Source organism: Protomyctophum parallelum (assembly GCF_964188405.1).
Source record: "Protomyctophum parallelum genome assembly, chromosome: 13".
Taxonomy (NCBI): Eukaryota; Metazoa; Chordata; class Actinopteri; order Myctophiformes; family Myctophidae; genus Protomyctophum; species Protomyctophum parallelum.
In genome coordinates, this window is record NC_139708.1 from 8,286,906 (window position 1) to 8,310,203 (window position 23,298).

The 23,298-nt window shown below is 43.6% G+C and overlaps 2 protein-coding genes across 3 annotated transcripts in view; both read left to right on the forward strand.

The window, feature by feature from the left end:
- The window catches only part of septin12 (septin 12), an 83,835-nt gene extending 75,070 nt beyond the window's left edge, over positions 1 to 8,765 (forward strand). For both annotated transcript variants that reach the window (XM_083779577.1, XM_083779578.1), the window contains exons 8-10: positions 3,633 to 3,729; positions 5,144 to 5,195; positions 6,275 to 8,765. In XM_083779577.1, coding sequence (XP_083635703.1) covers positions 3,633 to 3,729; positions 5,144 to 5,195; positions 6,275 to 6,443 — 318 coding nt within the window. In that variant the 3' untranslated portion in view covers positions 6,444 to 8,765. The remainder of the gene's footprint in view (positions 1 to 3,632; positions 3,730 to 5,143; positions 5,196 to 6,274) is intronic.
- A 2,306-nt stretch (positions 8,766 to 11,071) lies between these two features.
- LOC310869437 (cytoplasmic phosphatidylinositol transfer protein 1-like) overlaps positions 11,072 to 23,298 on the forward strand; it is a 39,612-nt gene continuing 27,385 nt past the window's right edge. The window contains exons 1-4 of the mRNA XM_083780183.1: positions 11,072 to 11,211; positions 12,690 to 12,824; positions 14,375 to 14,523; positions 23,066 to 23,162. Of these exons, the coding sequence (XP_083636309.1) occupies positions 12,777 to 12,824; positions 14,375 to 14,523; positions 23,066 to 23,162 (294 nt within the window). The 5' untranslated portion in view covers positions 11,072 to 11,211; positions 12,690 to 12,776. The remainder of the gene's footprint in view (positions 11,212 to 12,689; positions 12,825 to 14,374; positions 14,524 to 23,065; positions 23,163 to 23,298) is intronic.

Sequence of the window (23,298 nt, forward strand, 5' to 3'; positions counted from 1 at the left end):
CTCTCCTCTCCTCTCCTCTCCTCTCCTCTCCTCTCCTCTCCTCTCCTCTCCTCTCCTCTCCTCTCCTCTCCTCTCCTCTCCTCTCCTCTCCTCTCCTCTCCTCTCCTCTCCTCTCCTCTCCTCTCCTCTCCTCTCCTCTTCTCTTCTCTTGCTTTGGGATAATAACCATTGACTTTCATTTGAGGTGAAATGATTGTACTTTCATGTTAGTAATCACATGTTCAGCTGATGAAGATGAACTCTTCATGTGTGTGGTGGTTTAGACACTGACATTGTGTGTGTGGTGGTTTTGACACTGTGACATTCTGTGTGTGGTGGTTTAGACACTGTGACATTCTGTGTGTGGTGGTTTTGACTCTGTGACATTCTCTGTGTGGTGGTTTTGACACTGTGACATTCTGTGTGTGGTGGTTTAGACACTGTGACCTTCTGTGTGTGGTGGTTTTGACACTGTGACATTCTGTGTGTGGTGGTTTTGACACTGTGACATTCTGTTTGTGGTGGTTTAGACACTGTGACCTTCTGTGTGTGGTGGTTTTGACTCTGTGACCTTCTGTGTGTGGTGGTTTTGACACTGTGACATTCTGTGTGTGGTGGTTTTGACACTGTAACATTCTGTGTGTGGTGGTTTTGACACTGTGACATTCTGTGTGTGGTGGTTTTGACACTGTGACATTCTGTGTGTGGTGGTTTTGACACTGTGACATTCTGTGTGTGGTGGTTTTGACACTGTGACATTCTGTTTGTGGTGGTTTTGACACTGTGACATTCTGTGTGTGGTGGTTTTGACACTGTGACATTCTGTGTGTGGTGGTTTTGACACTGTGACATTCTGTTTGTGGTGGTTTTGACACTGTGACATTCTGTGTGTGGTGGTTTTGACACTGTGACATTCTGTGTGTGGTGGTTTTGACACTGTGACATTCTGTTTGTGGTGGTTTTGACACTGTGACATTCTGTGTGTGGTGGTTTTGACACTGTGACATTCTGTGTGTGGTGGTTTTGACACTGTGACATTCTGTTTGTGGTGGTTTTGACACTGTGACATTCTGTGTGTGGTGGTTTTGACACTGTGACATTCTGTGTGTGGTGGTTTTAACACTGTGACATTCTGTGTGTGGTGGTTTTGACACTGTGACATTCTGTGTGTGGTGGTTTAGACACTGTGACATTCTGTGTGTGGTGGTTTTGACACTGTGACATTCTGTGTGTGGTGGTTTTGACACTGTGACATTCTGTGTGTGGTGGTTTAGACACTGTGACCTTCTGTGTGTGGTGGTTTTGACACTGTGACATTCTGTGTGTGGTGGTTTTGACACTGTGACATTCTGTGTGTGGTGGTTTTGACACTGTGACATTCTGTGTGTGGTGGTTTTGACACTGTGACCTTCTGTGTGTGGTGGTTTAGACACTGTGACATTCTGTGTGTGGTGGTTTTGACACTGTGACATTCTGTGTGTGGTGGTTTAGACACTGTGACATTCTGTGTGTGGTGGTTTAGACACTGTGACCTTCTGTGTGTGGTGGTTTTGACACTGTGACATTCTGTGTGTGGTGGTTTTGACACTGTGACATTCTGTTTGTGGTGGTTTTGACACTGTGACATTCTGTGTGTGGTGGTTTTGACACTGTGACATTCTGTGTGTGGTGGTTTTGACACTGTGACATTCTGTGTGTGGTGGTTTAGACACTGTGACATTGTGTGTGTGGTGGTTTTGACACTGTGACATTCTGTGTGTGGTGGTTTAGACACTGTGACCTTCTGTGTGTGGTGGTTTAGACACTGTGACATTGTGTGTGTGGTGGTTTAGACACTGTGACATTCTGTGTGTGGTGGTTTAGACACTGTGACATTGTGTGTGTGGTGGTTTTGACACTGTGACATTCTGTGCGTGGTGGTTTTGACACTGTGACATTCTGTGTGTGGTGGTTTAGACACTGTGACATTCTGTGTGTGGTGGTTTTGACACTGAGACATTCTGTGTGTGGTGGTTTTGACACTGTGACATTCTGTGTGTGGTGGTTTTGACACTGTGACATTCTGTGTGTGGTGGTTTTGACACTGTGACATTCTGTGTGTGGTGGTTTTGACACTGTGACATTCTGTGTGTGGTGGTTTTGACACTGTGACATTCTGTGTGTGGTGGTTTTGACACTGTAACATTCTGTGTGTGGTGGTTTTGACACTGTGACATTCTGTGTGTGGTGGTTTAGACTCTGTGACATTCTGTGTGTGGTGGTTTTGACACTGTGACATTCTGTGTGTGGTGGTTTTGACACTGTGACATTCTGTGTGTGGTGGTTTAGACACTGTGAGACATTCTGTGTGTGGTGGTTTAGACACTGTGAGACATTCTGTGTGTGGTGGTTTAGACACTGTGACATTCTGTGTGTGGTGGTTTAGACACTGTGAGACATTCTGTGTGTGGTGGTTTAGACACTGTGACATTCTGTGTGTGGTGGTTTTGACACTGTGACATTCTGTGTGTGGTGGTTTTGACACTGTGACATTCTGTGTGTGGTGGTTTTGACACTGTGACATTCTGTGTGTGGTGGTTTAGACACTGTGACATTCTGTGTGTGGTGGTTTTGACACTGTGACATTCTGTGTGTGGTGGTTTTGACACTGTGACATTCTGTGTGTGGTGGTTTTGACACTGTGACATTCTGTGTGTGGTGGTTTAGACACTGTGACATTCTGTGTGTGGTGGTTTTGACACTGTAACATTCTGTGTGTGGTGGTTTAGACACTGTGACATTCTGTGTGTGGTGGTTTAGACACTGTGACATTCTGTGTGTGGTGGTTTAGACACTGTAACATTCTGTGTGTGGTGGTTTTGACACTGTGACATTGTGTGTGTGGTGGTTTAGACACTGTGACATTGTGTGTGTGGTGGTTTTGACACTGTGACATTCTGTGTGTGGTGGTTTTGACACTGTGACATTCTGTGTGTGGTGGTTTAGACACTGTGACATTCTGTGTGTGGTGGTTTAGACACTGTGACCTTCTGTGTGTGGTGGTTTTGACTCTGTGACCTTCTGTGTGTGGTGGTTTTGACACTGTGACCTTCTGTGTGTGGTGGTTTTGACACTGTGACCTTCTGTGTGTGGTGGTTTTGACACTGTGACCTTCTGTGTGTGGTGGTTTAGACACTGTGACATTCTGTGTGTGGTGGTTTTGACACTGTGACATTCTGTGTGTGGTGGTTTAGACACTGTGACATTCTGTGTGGTGGTTTTGACACTGTGACATTCTGTGTGGTGGTTTTGACACTGTGACATTCTGTGTGTGGTGGTTTAGACACTGTGACATTCTGTGTGTGGTGGTTTTGACACTGTGACATTCTGTGTGGTGGTTTTGACACTGTGACATTCTGTGTGTGGTGGTTTTGACACTGTGACATTCTGTGTGTGGTGGTTTAGACACTGTGACCTTCTGTGTGTGGTGGTTTAGACACTGTGACATTCTGTGTGTGGTGGTTTTGACACTGTGACATTCTGTGTGTGGTGGTTTAGACACTGTGACATTCTGTGTGTGGTGGTTTAGACACTGTGACCTTCTGTGTGTGGTGGTTTAGACACTGTGACATTCTGTGTGTGGTGGTTTTGACACTGTGACATTCTGCATACAGGAAAGCATTCCCTTTGCTGTGGTGGGAACGGACAAGGAGCACCAGGTGAACGGGCACAAGGTGCTGGGACGCAAAACCAAGTGGGGCATCATCGAAGGTAACCACCACTCCATCTATCTATAAATGCACCAGGTCTCTATCTGTATGTATGTCTGTGTGTGTGTGTAATCCACGTAACCGTTAGCCCCCCCCCCCCCCCCCCCCCCCCCCCCGACTTCAAATTCGCATTCCATACCACAGCAGGGGGTACAATGCTCGGTGTCGAGTCAGTCGGACCCACGGTTGTCCAGAACCGCCCCAAAAAGGCCTCTGCCCCGGGCCCCTGCCCAGCGTCCATATATGGAGCTGGCCTGTTCTGACCTCACAACACTCCATATTTGGCTTGCCTGACACAGAACTCCACAAGCTGGCTGCATATACTCCATATTTGGGCATGCCTTACAAAGAACTCCATATATGGTCATAAAAGGGAGACAGACATAATAACTGGGTGGGGCCAATTTTGGGTGGGGCCATTTCCAACTTGCATCATTCCAAGTAGGCCAGCGCTCAACAGGCACCGCTGTAGAGGCCCCACGGACACCGTTCTAGTTTAACAACACAGTGTCCGAGTATGTATATGTCAGTGATTCCCAAATAGCGTGCTGTGAGACGAGTCCAGGTGCGTCTGGGACCTGGCAATTTCTTAGTGGTGCAAAGGTGACATATTTGTGAATGACAACTACAGAAAAGGATTTGGGTGATGATGATGATGCTGATGATAGTAGATGGTGCTGATTATTATGATAATTTACAAGTACTTAATAACTTAAGTCAATGAAGCCGATCAAAATGCCTTTTTTGCCTCAGTGGGGTGGTGTACATTGCCATCTAGTGGTGGGACTGTAAAACAGAATGCTCAAGGGCTGCTACAAACTCAGAGTGGAAAGAATATAGTCATGGCCTGGGGAATGACATGGGAAATGGCCTATGGGAACGGTTGTGCTAGCTGAATATATCTGAGCAAATAACAATGCGGACACATTTGATCTGAAAGGCCTGTCCTGGGACATTCAAACAAAACATTAGTGCAAACATTGAGTCATCAGAGAATAGTAACCCAGAATATAACTGGCAAACTGCTGTGGGATTCTTGAGGGATTAGAAATAAAAGCTCCTTGTATCTTTAACCCATTCTGACCTGGGATCAGATTCATACGAGGTTTCCGCCGGACACACACTGGTCTGATGAACCCATTCTGACCTGAGATCAGATCATAAAAATGTCAGTCGCTCTTCGATTTTTCAAAAATAGCAGACCTACAAGCTCGTATCGCGCCACTCGGTGGCGCGATATGAGCTTGTAGATCTGCTATTTTTCAATAGCTAAAGCATAACATGATGCCAACACCAAAATGGGTGCCCGTTCAGAATGGGTTAAGTGAAATAGACTTTCAAAACATTCATTACGTTTGTGATGCAGTGAAACACCACAAATCCCTAAAAGCCATGTCATTTCTCTCTGTCCACAGTGGAGAATGTGGCACACTGTGAATTCGCCAATTTAAGAGATTTGCTGATCAGGTGAGTCGATGTGCCGAGGTGTGTGTGTGTGTGTGTGTGTGTGTGTGTGTGTGTGTGTGTGTGTGTGTGTGTGTGTGTGTGTGTGTGTGTGTGTGTGTGCGTGGATGCGTGGATGTGTGGATGCGTGTGTTGTTAGTTGTGTGCTACTTTAAGCTACCATACGCAGAGGCTTACCAGTGTGGCTTCATTTATTTTCCCGTGTTGTCAAGCGTGGGATCATGGGCAGTTTGTGAAAGGCCATAAATGATACAGAGGGGTGTTTGTTTCCCTTTGGACAAGTGCATGCACACACCTTCATGCACACACCTTCCCGTGCGCACGCACGCACGCACACACACACACACACACACACACACACACACACACACACACACACACACACACACACACACACACTGGTGGCTCGTCCCTGTTCAAGTAGAATGGAATTTAATGACAGAGTTTGCAGCCAGGGCTACTTTAAGGTCAGCCGGGGTCGCATGCCTCTCCGAGGCCTACCTCAGGCCAAAGGGCAGAGGTCAGCGCCGTGTGTCCGATACGGAGCAGGATCTGTCAAGCGGGAGAAGAAGCAGCTGTTTTATGACAAAGTGGAAGGTGTTTTTTTAACTCCCGGGGGAAAGTCTCATGTTTCCGCCTTAAATCATACTGTGGAACATTCATGTAGAGTTTTTAGTTGCTGTTTGTTTTTGCGTCACCTCTCGTAGCTTTAGCATCTATAGGAACGTACTGCCTAAAATGGAACGCTGCAGGCAGTGCTAAAATACATTTCCGGTGCGAGGGAATAGAAATAATGAGAAGTTGTAAAAACAGAACACATTTATAGGTTAATGTGAAAGATATACCAGTGAAATATTACATAAAAAGTAAATGACTATAAAGGCTGGCCAGGTTGGCCTTCAACACACGCTGTTGCTACAGAATATTTTAGGATTATTCCCGGGGCATTCCTGCCTTATAGAGAGATAAGAGGTTTCTGCCCGACAGCAACGATATAGGATTTACAGTTGTTAAGAAAACAAAGGAAAGCTTTTGAGTGTAACCCTCCTTGTCCCTGCGCTGCGTCCTTCCTCCCCACACAGGTCTCATCTTCAGGACCTGAAAGACGTGACCCACGACGTCCACTACGAGACGTACCGCGTGCGGCGGCTCAACGAGAGCAACATGACGCACAACGGCCTGGCGCTCGCCACCCGTCCGCTGGAGAACGGAACGGCTCACAGCAAGAGCGACTCGGAGAGCCACCTCTGAGGGACCCGGGCGCCCACTGGCGAGGCTATTCCCCTCGCCATTTCCTGTTTCTTGTGACTGCGAGCCCCGAGAGCGGGCCGTTTTCCCCTCCGATTCCAATCAGAATGAGACACGGGGAGGAAAAGGAACGTAGAAGAACGAAGCAAACGGAAATCTTTTTCTTTTTGCCCGCCCCAGTGGAGAAGTGGAGATTGTTTTTATTTTTCATTTTGGGACCGACTAGTGGATTAAAAAAATAAAATAAAATAAAAAATTCTATTGAGTTTTAACTAAAGACATTATAATATGAATAATAAGAATAATACAAATATGCATTTAAACGTCAGATATGGATATATTTTTGAGAATGCACCGATATATATATTCTTTCTGGAAGGAGTGCCCCTTGTAGGGCAGAGAGAGAGAGAGGGGGGGAGAGAGAGAGAGAGAGAGAGGAGAGAGAGAGAGAGAGAGAGAGAGAGAGAGAGAGAGAGAGAGAGAGAGAGAGAGAGAGAGAGAGAGAGAGAGGAGAGGTGCGAGACTAGGTGTCCCAGCAGTGTTTAAGCACTAAGATCCATCTTCATTTCCTCACAAGTCAAACAGGACCAAACAGGGTCTTAGTGCTGAAACGCTTATGGTGACACCACAGATGTCCGTACTGAGATAGACCTGAGGGAGCCAGAGTTCCGTACGTGAGAGAGAGAGTACGTGAGAAGGTTCTGTCACTGAATTTTCTGGATGCTGAAAAATGACAATTGTGACCAAGAGGCAAACAAACTGGCCCTATTTTATACTTCGTGAAAATAGCAGATCGACATATTAATGAAAATCTTTGAAAATGTTTTACAATTTTCACCTATAACATGACATGACCCAAAATCGTGACGGCCAAGTTTAAACTGATGAAAGTTGCCGGTAAATCGTTGCCGTACCAAGTGTCGACCGTTTGTCTGCCACTGAAAAAGGACTCAATGAGCTTTGGATCGGACATACTTCATACTTCAACTTTATCGGCTGCAACTTCGGCGTGGTGTGCAAAAGGTGCAAGTTTCATTTAAGTTAGAACCTTTACACTCCTGTAAAGAAAAGGCTGCCTTTTTGAACAAGTATTGTTGCTATTGATACATCCATGTTACATATTTTGATGTGATGTGTTGACCGTGTATTATTTACCTATACAATCCTACTGTATGAACTTCTCTCTGTCCATTAACGACTCCACACAACATACAGTGTGTTTATCATTGTAGAAGACCGTCCAGATGCCCTTTGGTCACACATTTCCTGTCCCCACTGATGCTTTATTGCAGATTTACATCGCCACCTGGAGGTCTGGTGAAGTAATTACAGGGGAGGGCCGATTATCTTCCAAATGTCTATTTTATTGACAGTCAGATGCCTGTTTTGGTGGGTTCTTAGAAAGGATATCACTTTGAGCTTTAATTTCAGTTCAAACGGTCGATTTGCCCTTCATCTCAGCCAGTTATGGCTGTAATGCAACGTTTATGTTGCATGTTAGCAGCACATTTTGCTAGCAGGTTATGAGGGCTCATGGTTTTGAATGTAGAGTTTTTTAACACAAAGCTTTTTTTCACCGTAATGTGCCTGACAGGGGAAAGAATCAACACATTAAATTCAAGGCAAAGGGCTATATTTTGGTACCTGTCTACTACAGAACAATTCAATTGGCTCTTTTATTGAGATGTAAACCAACCCTCCAAATCATTGCTATTGTGTTACTGTCCACCAGATTGACACAAATAACTACAAATACGCTTTCCTCTCTTTTGAAATCTCAAGTCTTCTCAGTGGCAAAGATACTGGTAGGACTACTATTGAGTCATTCCTTTATCTTAAAGTGTGTGATTTAATTTGCATCATTTAAGCCATCTTACATAGAGGGCGTACAACTAGACTTAACATGCAATAATTTGTACATGTATTCTGCTCCCATACGGCAAAGGAATACATGCATTCATTTTTCTGTCTCCAACGGGGACAAAGCAATATACTGTAGCTCAGTCCATTTCTAAGGTTTGAATGCATGAGGCATTTGCGCACGTGTAGAATCATCAATGTATAAACGGAACCAAATGGACCCGCAAGAGTCCTTTTGGTTCAATTTGCAAACTCTAAATCAAACAATGAGGATTGTACTGTGTATGTGTATATGCCATTTTGTTTAGTGTTTTCTCTCTGGTTCTGCTCTGTATCAGTGACAGTACAGTTTGTTTTATATTTGTCATTATACTAACAGCTCCAACATCTTGTCCTTGCTTTTTATATTATTAATAATATACAATGTAAACACTGTTGATTTACAATTAAATGATTGTCACTTTCCCAATGTCTGGTGTGAAGTCATTGTGTGAAATGGCTTGTGAATCCTGACCTCTGTGTGTGTGTGTGTGTGTGTGTGTGTGTGTGTGTGTGTGTGTGTGTGTGTGTGTGTGTGTGTGTGTGTGTGTGTGTGTGTGTGTGTGTGTGTGTGTGTGTGTGTGTGTGTGTGTGTGTGTGTGTGTGTGTGTGTGCGTGCATGCGTGTGTGTGGCACTGGCAATAATGCTTGTTGTGAATTAAGTTAAAATTGATTGTGTTGTCATGATAAAATGCCACCATTTCTGTCTACTCATTCTGCATCTCGTCGGTGGGATGTGGACGCTTCAGAAACCATCCCATTATAAATGGGCATTCCAAGCTAATAAAAATGACAAGCCTTTAGCATGTGGAAATAGAAGCCATTGTCCTCGCATTAAAATAAAACATAATTAACTCCTCCTCACTAATGAAGATTTCTGTACTCAGTATCTCAGAGGAGGGCTGTGGGCTGCTCAGAGACCTGCCAACCAATCAATGTCATCATCGGCAGGAAGGTTTGGTTATTTCAAACGAAGAGAAAAGGCCTTAATTAATAGGTCTATACCGTCACAATCAGTTTAACTGGCTGTTCAAAACTAGACGATGTACAACATGTTGTGGGCTTGTAGATCTGATAATTGTGGGGGTCCCTGGCACACAGGCTTGAGTGTGGAAATATAGTGGCCCTCTGGAGTGAGTGTGGAAATATAGTGGCCCTCTGGAGTGAGTGTGGAAATATAGTGGCCCTCTGGAGTGAGTGTGGAAATATAGTGGCCCTCTGGAGTGAGTGTGGAAATATAGTGGCCCTCTGGAGTGAGTGTGGAAATATAGTGGCCCTCTGGAGTGAGTGTGGAAATATAGTGGCCCTCGATCTGGAGTGAGTGTGGAAATATAATGGCCCTCTGGAGTTAGTGTGGAAATATAATGGCCCTCTGGAGTTAGTGTGGAAATATAGTGGCCCTCTGGAGTTAGTGTGGAAATATAGTGGCCCTCTGGAGTGAGTGTGGAAATATAATGGCCCTCTGGAGTTAGTGTGGAAATATAGTGGCCCTCTGGAGTGAGTGTGGAAATATAGTGGCCCTCTGGAGTGAGTGTGGAAATAATAGTGGCCCTCTGGAGTAGAGTGTGGAAATATAGTGGCCCTCTGGAGATAGTGTGGAAATATAGTGGCCCTCTGGAGATAGTGTGGAAATATAGTGGCCCTCTGGAGATAGTGTGGAAATATAGTGGCCCTCTGCTCTGCCCCTCTCCATCATAAACGTTGTCCTATTCTGTGAGGCAGCTGCCGCTGCCAGGGGGGCGAGGCCGGGGAAACATGTCTCATTGGCACTTCAGGACATTTGCAACCCACGTTCCCCATCTAGTGGTTGAGAACCGCAAGCGTTAGCCTTTATTTCAAGGCTTTGGCCAACAGATTTTTAGGAATATTTTCCACCAATCTCCCAGGGCCAGACTCCTCCCCATGCAGTCAGAGTTCAGAGTTTGAATGAATGCATGATCGTGTGCAGGATGTAATTTGTATGAATATTTGAGGCGACTTCCTTTTTTAAATTATTTTATTTTAAATAAAAAATACTCTCGCTCACACTTAGGCTATGGCAACGTGCCAGTGATTGATTGATTGATTTAATTAATTGATTGATTGATATATTTATTAACAGTTTGCAGAATTACAGTGCATTTCAAGCACAAACTCAATACAAAGACTGTTAACTGTGAGTGAACGACCCAATTAAGCATTACACTTGTTTACAAGAGGGTCCTCCCTGATCAATTCATCACCCTTGCTCCCCTGCCCTGTGCCAATGTTGTCACCCATCCCGTGCCTCTTTGCCTACCCCATGGCCTAAACTAAAGCAGCTCAGTTGTTCCTCAAACGTTTACTTTCAAGGACCCTCAGTTTTTTAAGCCTCAATTTAAGCTATGATGCATGATTTTTGACAGATTATTTGAGTGAAGGCCAGTTGAAACACTTGAAAGCCTTTTTTTAACAGTTTGATTCTTTGCAAAATCTGTAGGCTCTCAACCTCATGGCACATCATTTATTCTGTATTCTAAAGTGTACAGATAATAACAGCCTGCATGAGACAAATTAGCCAAAGCTACTCGTGTACAACTGTATATATAGGCTACATTAGATGTTTAAAAGTGGAATATCTCAGGCAGTAGCCGTTGTTCACCGCTAGAGGGCGGTACTGTGTCGTCTCATGATGTTGTGCTGCTGCTGTCCCGAATGAGCACTGCTGGGTAAAGAAGACTCCTCAGAGTCAGACCCTCCTCCTGTGAAACTGTCTGATAAATAAATAGCAAACAACGATTCAAATAAAAATACGGCCTTTGGATGTAAAGTAAAAAAAGCCGTGGTTTTGCAAATTGAAACCCGAGTGGCGAGTCGCCAGTCTGCTGGATTTGGATTTTCTCTGAACACTACGGTAAGAAGTTGTGAGAATGAGTGAGTGAGTACCGCGTGTGCGCCTCTTCACACTTTAGTAACGGAAAAATCATATACAAACCTGTCATTTGTCTAGAGGTTCCCCCCAAAGGGGTCCTTGAGGGGGGTTACACATGGACCCCTTTTACAGGTCTGTGGCTCTGAGAGAATACACATGGATTTGATTTTGTGCACTCTCAGAGAGTCATGGGTGTCGTGTTATTATAAACGTTTGAGAGTCATGATCCAGCGTTTATATTGAACAGCTGATTCCCTTTTCATTGATCAGGACAACACAGCAGGAGACGGCATTAACTGACCATTCAGAGAAAGTGACAATCCCAGAGTTTTATCATGGGAAACAAAAAACAAGACTGTGGATTTAAAACACAGGATGTGATGATGAGGAAGCTTGCGTGCTTGGGCAACTACCAGAATACAGTCAACTTAGTCCATAGAGTAAAAAATCACACCCGTGTGAAGTGAAGGGCCGCTCTTATCATATTCATAGATGATGTAAAACAAACATGAAATTCTCTTTGTCAATTAAATCTGTAGGCCTATATACTGGGGCCCTCAAAAAAAACAGAATAAAAAGTAGTCTAGAGACTCTGCATGTGGTGTACAGAATCTACAGATTCCTCTATTACCAGTGGTCCACCGTCTAGGGACTCTCACGGTTCCTTGAGGGTGTTCCAAATGGAACTATACAGGTCTGTATTCTGAGAGCGGTCTTTGGAATTAAAATAAGTTGGAGAACCATTACTCTATCAATTCAATTCAATTCAAAGGGCTTTATTGGCATGAGAAAACATACGTTTACATTGCCAAAGCAGAAAGAACAATCCAACAATACAGCAATACAATCAAAACAAAAATTATGTACTTTGTCAGAATCTTCAATAGATCAACTTCTATGTACCAAGATCACTCGATGCAGGTATAGTGCAGGAATATACACAATGATTAGTCTTTACGGTGGTTGTGTTCCATTTGATATCCTTCTCCTATCACAGCAACTCACAAATCTTGCTGCTGTGTTTGCACATTGTTGTACTTCGCCCAGCAGATATGGGAGTTTTTTGTCATTGGTCATGTTTTCAAAATCTCCGTGTGTGGTTGTAATCTGTGGGAAGTATGTGTCTCTGATGTCTTGGTACAATGGACAGATGGTTAGGAAGTGTAGCTCGGTTTCCACTTCATTTAGTGTGCAGTGGGTGCATAGTCTGTCTTCTCTCGGGATACAGGTCTGCCTATGACGGCCTTTCTCGATCGCGAGACTGTGCTCACTGAGTCTGTACCTAGTTAAGATTTTTCTTTGTTTTGGGTCGGTCACAGTGCTCAGGTATTCTGCCACTGTGTATTCTCTGTTTAGGGCCACTACTATTTCACTTTGGCTGTTTAGTCTTTTTTTTGCCAGCCACCCTCTGATGGATTTGCCAGCGAATTTACATGACTCTGTCCTGTGTGTTTATGCAGTTAGATATGTTGATGAAGAGCTGGATGCCTGCCCACTGCCCAGATTGAGTTGCTGAAGCAGGGCTGACGTTGACAGAAGAAGACGTCATGCTTCTCAAGGAATACCGCATCTGTATGCCCCTTACCGTCCAGGAGGTGGGAGACTGCTTTACACAGCATGTAAACGTACTGCTACGTATGCCTTACCAAGTCACCAGGTCTCACTTATTCACACCGGCAGCAGCGTAGTTTGGTTGCTGCATTTGTTGAATGTGTTAAAGTGGAGAAAATTCTAACTTTGACGCAGAGCAACATGCCAACCAGAAGCACGCTGTGATCTTAAATAGGTGTGGAGTAGGTACATATACTTGACGGCACAGAGAAATATGCATATTTATTGCCTGTTGTTTAGTCCAGTGGTTCTCAAACCGTGGGTGGGGTTTTTAGATGATTTGCTTAATGTGCAATATTGTTTACTCACTCAACAGTAAACAAACCAACATACAGTGTATACCGGGTATCTGCACATTCCTAAAGTGACAATTTAAGAACTTTTAAGACCTTTTTAATAGTTGTAAAATGAAAAATACAAAATAAGATCATTACTGTGTCAAAAGCAATCAAAGTACTATACAAATACATTGTCAAACATTGGAGATTGGTGAAATATTACCTACTAAGAAATGGTGAAAAGGGCCGATCTACTTGCATGCTTGCAACGTCGTTGTGAGCATGTAGATCTGTATATTTTTACAATATATACAATAAAGTCGAAGTGCTTTGTCAGGGTGGGGTGGACCTCAATTCAAATATGATTATTTTGGGGGCTCGCAGCCTGAAAAGTTTGAGAACCATTGGTTTGCTGTCAGACATCCATCTCTACTAGCTCTACTGCTCCAAACAGGACTGGAAGCCAGCAGTGCACACAGCTGTGGAGCTCAGAGACAGGGAAGAGAAATACAGACGTTCCATGCTCACATCTCAGCAGCTTTCTTCTAAACAATTTATACATTTTGGGAAATAAATAAGCCATGTAGTTGCTCAGTTCCTTCACATCCTCAGCTGCTAGTTTCAAACTTTGTTTTTAGTATTTGATACTTCCATACATAACAGTCCATTTCTTCGTCTTGGTAACACGGCTGCACGAACGCACGCACACACACATGTTAATACTTGGTGACAGGCCGTCGCTCTCACTCTTAACCTCAGGCATGCCGAATGTCTGAGGTTTTACAAAATGGGAACGTTCGCTTGACTGCTGGTGTGAATTCAGTGTCACACAACACACAGGATATTTCACTTAACATTATGATTATGATATCGTTGCTGTCGGGCAGAAACATCTTATCTAGTCTAGAGGTTATTTAAATTAACCTTTTGTTTAAAAAAAACGTCTTAAATGAACGCCCTAGTTTGATCATAGCGTCGAAAAGCTCGAAACGCGTTTTGAGCTTTTAGATCTGCAACTTTTGATGCTTTTGTATTTGAATCCTGGTAACGGTTTGGAATCCTGGTAAGTAACAGTTTTGAACATGTGAGAAGACTAAATGTTTTTAAACTTTTTTGCCTACATAAAATTGTGATCCGTTATTAATACATTATTTGCGATTATCAATGATTTGCTATAATCAATTAGTTTAATTAATTGTTGCCTCCTTATTGACACTCCCCGTATGTGTTCTCCGCCTGCGTGGTGGCCTCTCCAGTACAAGATAGGCCAGCTGTACACCATCAGCAAACACAGTCACATGGAGAGCCAGAAGGGCGAGGGGGTGGAGGTGCTGGTCAACCAGCCCCACTATGACCCCCTGCATGGACAAGGTCAACACACCGAGAAGAGACTCCACTTATCCAGGTCAGTTAACACACCAACCTGTGAACCCATCGGCAAAAATCAAAGTCGTTTGGTACGCCCTCGGCCCTCCTCTTCCGGTGGGACGCCTATATGTTTTCATTCCCACTAATGTGTACACACGTTCTGAATGCCCCTGCCGACAGATTTAGGAAATCTGTTCTTGAGAGCACACACATGCACAAACAAACAAACAAACAAACAAACAAGCACAAACGATAGGAGTAATATAGGGGGCTCTTGTTATCACTGTAAAGTTTGGGGGCAGGATCTGACAGTATGTAGGGGCTATTTGTCTATTTGTCTATTTGCCCTCTAATTAGTTTAGACTCATTAGCCCGAGAGCACATTGGGGTGAACTTGTTTCGCTGACTGATTCAGTCAGGGAATTAAATCAATGAACTGCCAGTTCAGTGAGGAACGACGCAACACAGGTGTACAGTAATGAACTGCCAGTTCAGTGAGGAACGACGCAACACAGGTGTACAGTAGTAGTACTGAACGAAATGGTGAACGATATCAATTTTAAATACTTTTTTAGTGAACCCCAACAAGCCCAGGTTTTTGTGTGGAAGGTTGACGGTTTGTGGAGATAATTTTCTGTCGTTCTCCAACATTCAGAACCGTATAGCAGGGTAGACAGGACACAGCTCTGGTACAATCTAAGTTTATTTATGTGTATACTTCGTCTATTTGGAAATAGCCGGTCTACAGCCCATACATTCATTTTGGGGTCCATGATATGCAAATATTACCCACTGGTTTAAATAATAATGTAAACATTTGGAAGCAAGCCCAAATAAGCAACTACACATTAGAAACGAGCCCAAACAACTGCAGCCTGCAACCACCAATATTTACAAGCAACTTTACAGAAAAAGAAGCCCAACAATGTCGCTTATAAAAGCGGACATGGCAACACTGTCACCAAGTCTGAGATCATATTGGAGCTGGCGCCACATCGGTCACATGTGGATTCCACAAGATCCACACGAGTCCTTATTTTGTACTGATGCTCGTCCTCGTCTTGTAATTGAAGTAAATCGTCCCGATAGTAGGATGGTTTACATCGAGCAAGCCTGAGGGTTACAGTAGTTCAGGCAGATGACATGACATGTGATCCAACTGTTTCTCATCTCATTGCAACATACTGTACACTACACGTCCAACCTGAACTAAGGGCCGTCTATTCACAGTTGTTGCGGCTGCTTACCATTCCTGCATTTCATCACCTCCACTTCCACACCCCACACTTCACCTGTAAGCTATGCCTCTACTCAGTCTACTGTACATGCCCCCTGGGGGTGGGGGGGGGGTTTCTCTCTCATTTCAGATTCCCAAAGGGTACAGTAGAGCAGTGGTTCCCAAACACAATCTCATAACGTTGCGTGAAGCAACATGTGAGCTTGTAGATCTGCTATTTTCACTAGTTTGGGTCGTGCAGCAAATTTCTGTTTTGTTGTCTTGAGCTAAATGGATTGAGAACCGCTGCAGTAGAGTGACATGTTCAGAACCAGAACCTAGGTCCAAAACTCTATCTATATGCTGCAGTAGAGTGACATGTTCAGAACCTATAGGCCCAAAACTCTATCTATATGCTGCAGTAGAGTGACATGTTCAGAACCTAGGTCCAAAACTCTATCTATATGCTGCAGTAGAGTGACATGTTCAGAACCTAGGTCCAAAACTCTATCTATACGCTGCAGTAGAGTGACATGTTCAGAACCTAGGTCCAAAACTCTATCTATACGCTGCAGTAGAGTGACATGTTCAGAACCTAGGTCCAAAACTCTATCTATACGCTGCAGTAGAGTGACATGTTCAGAACCTATAGGTCCAAAACTCTATCTATACGCTGCAGTAGAGTGACATGTTCAGAACCTATAGGTCCAAAACTCTATCTATATGCTGCAGTAGAGTGACATGTTCAGAACCTAGGTCCAAAACTCTATCTATATGCTGCAGTAGAGTGACATGTTCAGAACCTAGGTCCAAAACTATCTATATGCTGCAGTAGAGTGACATGTTCAGAACCTAGGTCCAAAACTATCTATACGCTGCAGTAGAGTGACATGTTCAGAACCTAGGTCCAAAACTATCTATACGCTGCAGTAGAGTGACATGTTCAGAACCTAGGTCCAAAACTATCTATATGCTGCAGTAGAGTGACATGTTCAGAACCTATAGGTCCAAAACGCTGCCATTCATCCTCCATAATTCTGTGTCACATGAGTTGTCTGACTGACGTAACATTATTGAAGCAATTTGGACTTATTGAGCCGTGTTTATAGAATCTTATATATCTCTGCTGTCGGGCAACTCATTGTTCAGGAAATTAAAAATATAGATTTTTCAGGAAATTAAGAAAACCTTATATTTTTTTAAAACACTGCAATACTGCCCCATGAAAGTTGCTATTGTGACTTTATATATTGTCAATTACTTGCTTGAGAGGGGGAGACTTGGTGTAGTTAGCTGCTTTAGCAGACAGTTTGAGGGTCCAATGGAGTTAGCTGGTTTTGTCAAAAGTAATTTTGAATTATTTTCATTTATTTATTTATTTGTTAGCTGGTTTCTGGCGGACAATGTAAGATCAACGATCTTCCATGCTCTGGGAGAAGTAGAAATTAATATGTGTCTGGCAGTGTAAACCACTAGTTCTCAACCATTTTAATGTCAAAGAAAACAATTTAATATGCATTTGGCCATGGACCCCCATTTAATGTATTTTTGTTTTAAAATCTCTGGGACTACAATCTAGTATCTACACTGTAAAATCATCAAATTTACGGGTCCATTAATTCACTCAGAGGTACAGACCCATAGTGGTCCATTTGGTTCATGACTTTAAAGGGTAAGACCACTTTGGTAGAGGTCAGAGGTACAGACCCATAGTGGTCCATTTGGTTCATGACTTTAAAGGGTAAGACCACTTTGGTAGAGGTCAGAGGTACAGACCCATAGTGGTCCATTTGGTTCTTTAAAGGGTAAGACCACTTTGGTAGAGGTCAGAGGTACAGACCCATAGTGGTCCATTTGGTTCTTTAAAGGGTAAGACCACTTTGGTAGAGGTTTGGGTTGTGTGGTTACCTTGCCATGACGTAACTCCAATTAACACCCCCCCCCCCCCCCCCCCCTAAAAGATTGACTTTGAGAGCTGTTTCAGCTTACAATATTATGTAAGTCAATGAGGAGCATATTTTGAATTATCAATTTCTAATAACATTAACTGGAGCATTTCTTTTAAATTTCTTGTCCACATTTGGAGTTGCATCATGGAAAGGTAACCACACAACCCAAACCTCTACCAAATATTGATATTTTGATTGTTCAGAACTTGGACCCAAACTCATTAATTCTCAATAATTCAAAATGTATTTTCTTTGTTGCGGCTTCCGCCTTTATTTTATATTTTTTATAGAGGGACAGACAGTAGGCTGACAGGAAATGGGGAGAGAGATGGGGGGGGAGTGACATGCAGTAAAGGCCGTCAGGAATCAGATGGGGAGTCGAACCCGCGGCACACTGCCAGACTGGATTACCAGCCAATGTGCCTGGACCGCTGAGCCACGGGCCAGGCCACTAATTCTGATTGTTTATAGAATCATATATGCGTAGACTGAAATCACCAAGTTTGTTTTCCTTTCTAACTTTGAATCACTTCATTCTAGTGATGTGGATAATATTTGGGTTGTGGCACACGATGCTGCCTCACACCCAGCTCAGACAGACCTATAAGCCGTTGTTTGAATAGAGCAGACATTGTTATGAAATCAATCGTTTTCGGCACCTTTCGGCATCAGGGTTAAACTGATAATGTTCAAAATATACAAGAGCTTACGTTGTTCAGTTAAACCGGGAAAGCATCTGTGTCATTTTATACTTTGGCTACTCAGAAAGCCCATGGCACGCCACTTCGTGCCATGATCTGAGCTTGTAGATCTGCCTTTTCTTATCGTGAAAATGTGTTCAAGTTCGAATATCTTACAGCAATTTCTTTTTACTAAAATCTTTGCTGAGACCCGAACTGCCAAATACATTTCATTTTGGGAGTTCTTGACATGGAAAAGTTTGAGCACCACTGATAGGAAACCGTTAGGATTCAGAAAAGACCCTGCATGCTGATTTCCCTGAGATCCTTGCTGTGACGTAACTCCCTCCGTAAAAGACGACGGAAACTTATTTACCCTCGATAATTGTCTTTTTTATTAATCTCTCTCAATAATGGGTGAACTCCCAAGTCTCAAATTAATCTTCTGTCTCTGCAAGCCTTGTATCCGACTCTGTTTCAAAACCAAAACACATGCAATCCCTCCTGCAACCATTACCATAATTCCACTTGTGCGTGTTGAAGGATCGCCCAAGCCTATTGTGAAGTACAAAGTCCTATTTTTATTTTTTTATGTTCCATCAAGAAAAAAAAACGTTGTCAAAGTGTTTGTTCAAATAGCTTTTCATATCTTAAAAGCACTTTATATGCAAAGTGAAAAAAGCAGTTTGAATGTCACAGGGATCTAAGAAGTGCATGATTAGAATAAAGAATTTCTGGACAGGGGGGACTTTTATTTTTTGGCAGTTTTTTTTGCTTTATCTCGGTGTGTATCAGTGTGTGAGTGGCAGGAAACCAAGGTCAGAGACAGAGAGAGAGAGAGAGAGGAGATGTGCTCGGGTGCTAAAGTGCCTGCACAGTGCACACCGCCGCAGAGGTTGTGGGTTTGAATCCATCGCAGTGCGTCCGCCTCGTCTATATAATACAACCGGCAGGCGAGTCAGTAGGACATAACAACAGTGAAAACACACAATGTGTGTGGGAAGGGGATTAATTGGCATGACGACTAAATTGGGAAGAATAATTGGTGAAAGAAACATCCGCTTTCCCAGAGCTATTCAAAAATAATAATTGTATCATTGTTGCGCCTTGTAAGGTGGCATGGAAATTGTGTTTGTCGAGATATCTCATGTAAAGCTATTAAAGGTGTGAAATGAAAAATATGTTTTTCATTCTTTTAGACCATATCCATGGGCATACCTAACAATGGATGCCAAAAAAATGGGCAAATTCAAATGTTGGTGTTTTTTTTATATCTGACTTTGTCCGTGACCCGTGGTAGGTCCTCATAGAGGTCCACATTTCTGATGCGGTCCGTCCATGTGACACCTAGTGCCATTCGTAGCATTCTTGTGTAGAATTCTTGTGTAGAATTCTTGTATTCCAGCTTTAAAAAATATATGTTTACCTTATTTTCGCTTCCGATGCTGGACCCCATAGGACTGGGGGGCATCCTTTTGTCCGACAACTCATAGGCCCGACGGGGCAATGCTCCGAGGTGCGCTGCGGGTCGGGAGAGGGTTGCGGTTAGGTTTAGGTGTCTGCCCCGGGGGAGGTTAGGGTTAGGGTGAGGGAGGAGGTAGGTTGTCGTTCGGACCAATGATCCGTCGGATGAAAGTACTGCACTCCATAGGACTCCCATAGTAGAAACAGCCCACATCCCAATCCTCAGTGCTCACAATGGGATAAATTACGATGTTGGGAGCTTAATAAAACATTAATTCCAGGTTGCGCTAACCATATTAATAGTCCGATCGGCAGAAAACAGCCATGACCCTGTCACCACAATGGAGGACAATCACTTCCGGGTCGTTTGGCTGGATAACGCTTGTTCTTCTGTGTTTATGTCGTTCATTCTGTTGGCACTGGCCTCACGTTACGTTATGGTAACGGGAGGGAATGTGTTAAGCCCAGCCCGTGCTCCAAATAATACAATATAAAATGAATATGTAAAAGAAAATCACAGTATTATTTCGTACCAGTAAGACACCCTGAGGGCGAGGACTGACCTTGTGTGGCCCCAGAGATAATGAAGTACCAGTGAGACTTCCTGAGGGCGAGGAGAGACCTCGTGTGGCCCTAGAGATGATAAAGAAAAGGGTAAAAAAACAGGTTGAGAGTCATTCGTGTAGTTGTGTAGTGTAGTGTGCCCTTTTACGGCCCGATGATTCTGCAGCTGTGTGACATTGCTAAAAGTGCTGTATTAGGGGCAGGGTGACCCGGAGTGCTTCATAGTAACTGTCCCGTAACGGAAAGGTCACGCGATCAATCCCTGCGGCAGGGCAGGCATCATGAGGCCTGCTGGAGCGACCTTGAGACACACGCCAAGCCTAAAGCCTCACCCGTCACACTCTTTGGAAATCCTCCGTGTTATTTCAACGCTGTTAGAGCGGGGCACCAAATCTTTTGGGTATTTTGGGATTGTTCTTCAGGCTGATCTATAAGCTTGTAGATCAGGTGCTGATCTAGAGGTTTGGTTAAATTAAGTGGTTAAATGTCTGAAAGTACTTGTTAACCCAGACCTGAAGCCCATTCTACAAATGCTTTCCAAGTCGGTTGTTCTAAAACGTTTTGGCAATTCAAAAGTATTCAACATTTTTCAATAAATGATCAAAAATAGCAGATGTGCAAGCTCGCAGCACGACACTAAGTGACACGCTGTGAGCTTGTATATCTGCTATTTTTGAATAGCCAAAGCTAAAATCTAAAATGACACAGATATGCTTTCCAAGTCTTATTTGGGATAGTTAATAGTAGATGATGTGTAAACAAACAAACAAACAAAACAACTTTATTTCACCACTGATGATAGTGGTATCAAAAAAAGTCTGAAGCTCAATTATATGTGAAAAAGTGTAATTTGCAACACATTGGTTATACAACATGTAGTGTGGCGGGGGGGGGGGGGGGGGTCCTTCGGGGGCTAAGGGGTCCTTGGCCTGAGAACAGGTTCCACAAGACCCCTGCTGTGTATAATTCCATACTGTAATGGTAGTGTTTAACATGTAGAGCACGGGAGGGACATGATCCTCCCTCCAATACCAGAGGGACGTTGCATACCGGTAAATCTTTGTGTGATTTTTTTTTTTCATGAACCACTTGAACCCTTGCATCCCTAGCTATTCTGAGGAGAACTTTAGCCAAGAATTGCAGATCTGCAAGTTCACAATGCTAAAGGGGTTAGGTCAGGGGTAGGCAACCTTTATTTATCAAAATAACCACTTTTGGACCAAAAAATGATTACAATTCCATTTGGAGCCGCAAAATATGTTAGATTTTGTGATTTTTCTTGTCTTTTAATATTACATTTTATTGTTTGCTAATTTCTCAAAGCAAATCAAGTATACCAGTAAGCCAGCAGCATTGGTGGTGAAAACAAACAAAGATGTCTTAGCATTAATACATTCTTCATTTTCCTTCATTACATGTGTTTCTTGTTTTTATCTTTTTGCAGTATCAAAGTGAAAGAATAGCGTTATGCCTGCTACAATATTAAATTATGATTAAAATGTGAAAGAAAAGAAAAAGAAAACCTCTTATTCCATTTCATACTTCTTTGCCCAAGCAACTGGGAGCCACAGGAAGAGGGCCTAAGTTGATAGGATTTCTCTTCTGGGGGTCCCTGGAACAAAACATTTTCATTTGGCCGTCCTGCAGTCAAATACATATACATCTGGGGGTCCTTGGCATGAAAACAAACTACTGGTTTAGAAGGCATTTGTTGTCCAACGGTTTTGCGACGACATATTGCTCCATGTAAGGAAGCTACAGCGTCACTAGAACCCCCCACCCCCACCCCTACATCTTGTGGATGAGTCAAAATGTGTTGTTTACAGTGACAACATCCACACGTCCATTTGGATACGTACTGTACCCAAGGTCACCAACAAGCTTGTTGTTCACGGTGAACAGCAGGTCCCACGTGGACTCCCGCAGCGAGTGGGAAACACCACGCAGAATTTGTGTCTACTCCTGATGTCAATGCGTGCGTGTGTGCGTGCGTGCTTGCGTGCGTGCGTGTGTGTGTGAGACGTGTCATCAGAGACACAGATGACACGGAGAGAGAGGGCGAGAGGCATTGCATGTCTTACCCTTAGAGTTTATATGAATAGAGAAGACACCCGAGTTCTCCTCCCATCCACTTGCATTAAGTTGCTCAAAAGCGCATGAGGCGATTTCACTCCTCCTTCCGTGTAGGAACAGAGTGCATTCTGGGATGGATTGGCCTCAAACACATGAACGCGCTGCCGTTGACTATCATTGTGCCGTTTGTGCGCGTTCACGTATGAAACATTCGTTCACGTGTCATGGCCTCAAACACATGAACGTGCGCAATGATAGTCAACGGAGCAGCGCTGGCTCGAGCTGCAATGACAAATTCGGCCACTATGTCCATTTGGCCTCAGGGTTTCCTCCGGGTGCCTTCTCTATTCATATATACTCTAAGGTCTTACCACATGCACACGTTCAGGCTAAAAATACTTTTTGGTGTCAGTTTTTGATATCTGTGTTCTGTGTTTGTGTGTACTTGTCTAAAAGGTATTGTGTGGGCGATTTGTGTTCCTACGGGGTGTTCATGTACTGTGTTATTTTCAAGTTAACACTCTCAACGACGTGTGCGTGTTGCTTGTGCGGCGTGCTCGCGCCTGTGCGTGTGTGTGTTTGTGTGTGTGTGTGTGTGTGTGTGTGTGTGTGTGTGTGTGTGTGGTCTTGCAGCAAGCTTCCATCTTGGGCCCAGGCAGTAGTACCTCGTATCTTCTACATAACAGAAAAGTCGTGGAATTACTACCCCTACACCATAACAGGTGTGTGTGTACTGTTTATACTTGTATTACTATACTTGTGAGGTGCGAAAATGACCCCATAAGTATATTAGAATTCGTGAAATACACTCCATGTGACACTAGGTGTCACATGGAAATACACTGTGAGGACTCTTCTCCTAGTCC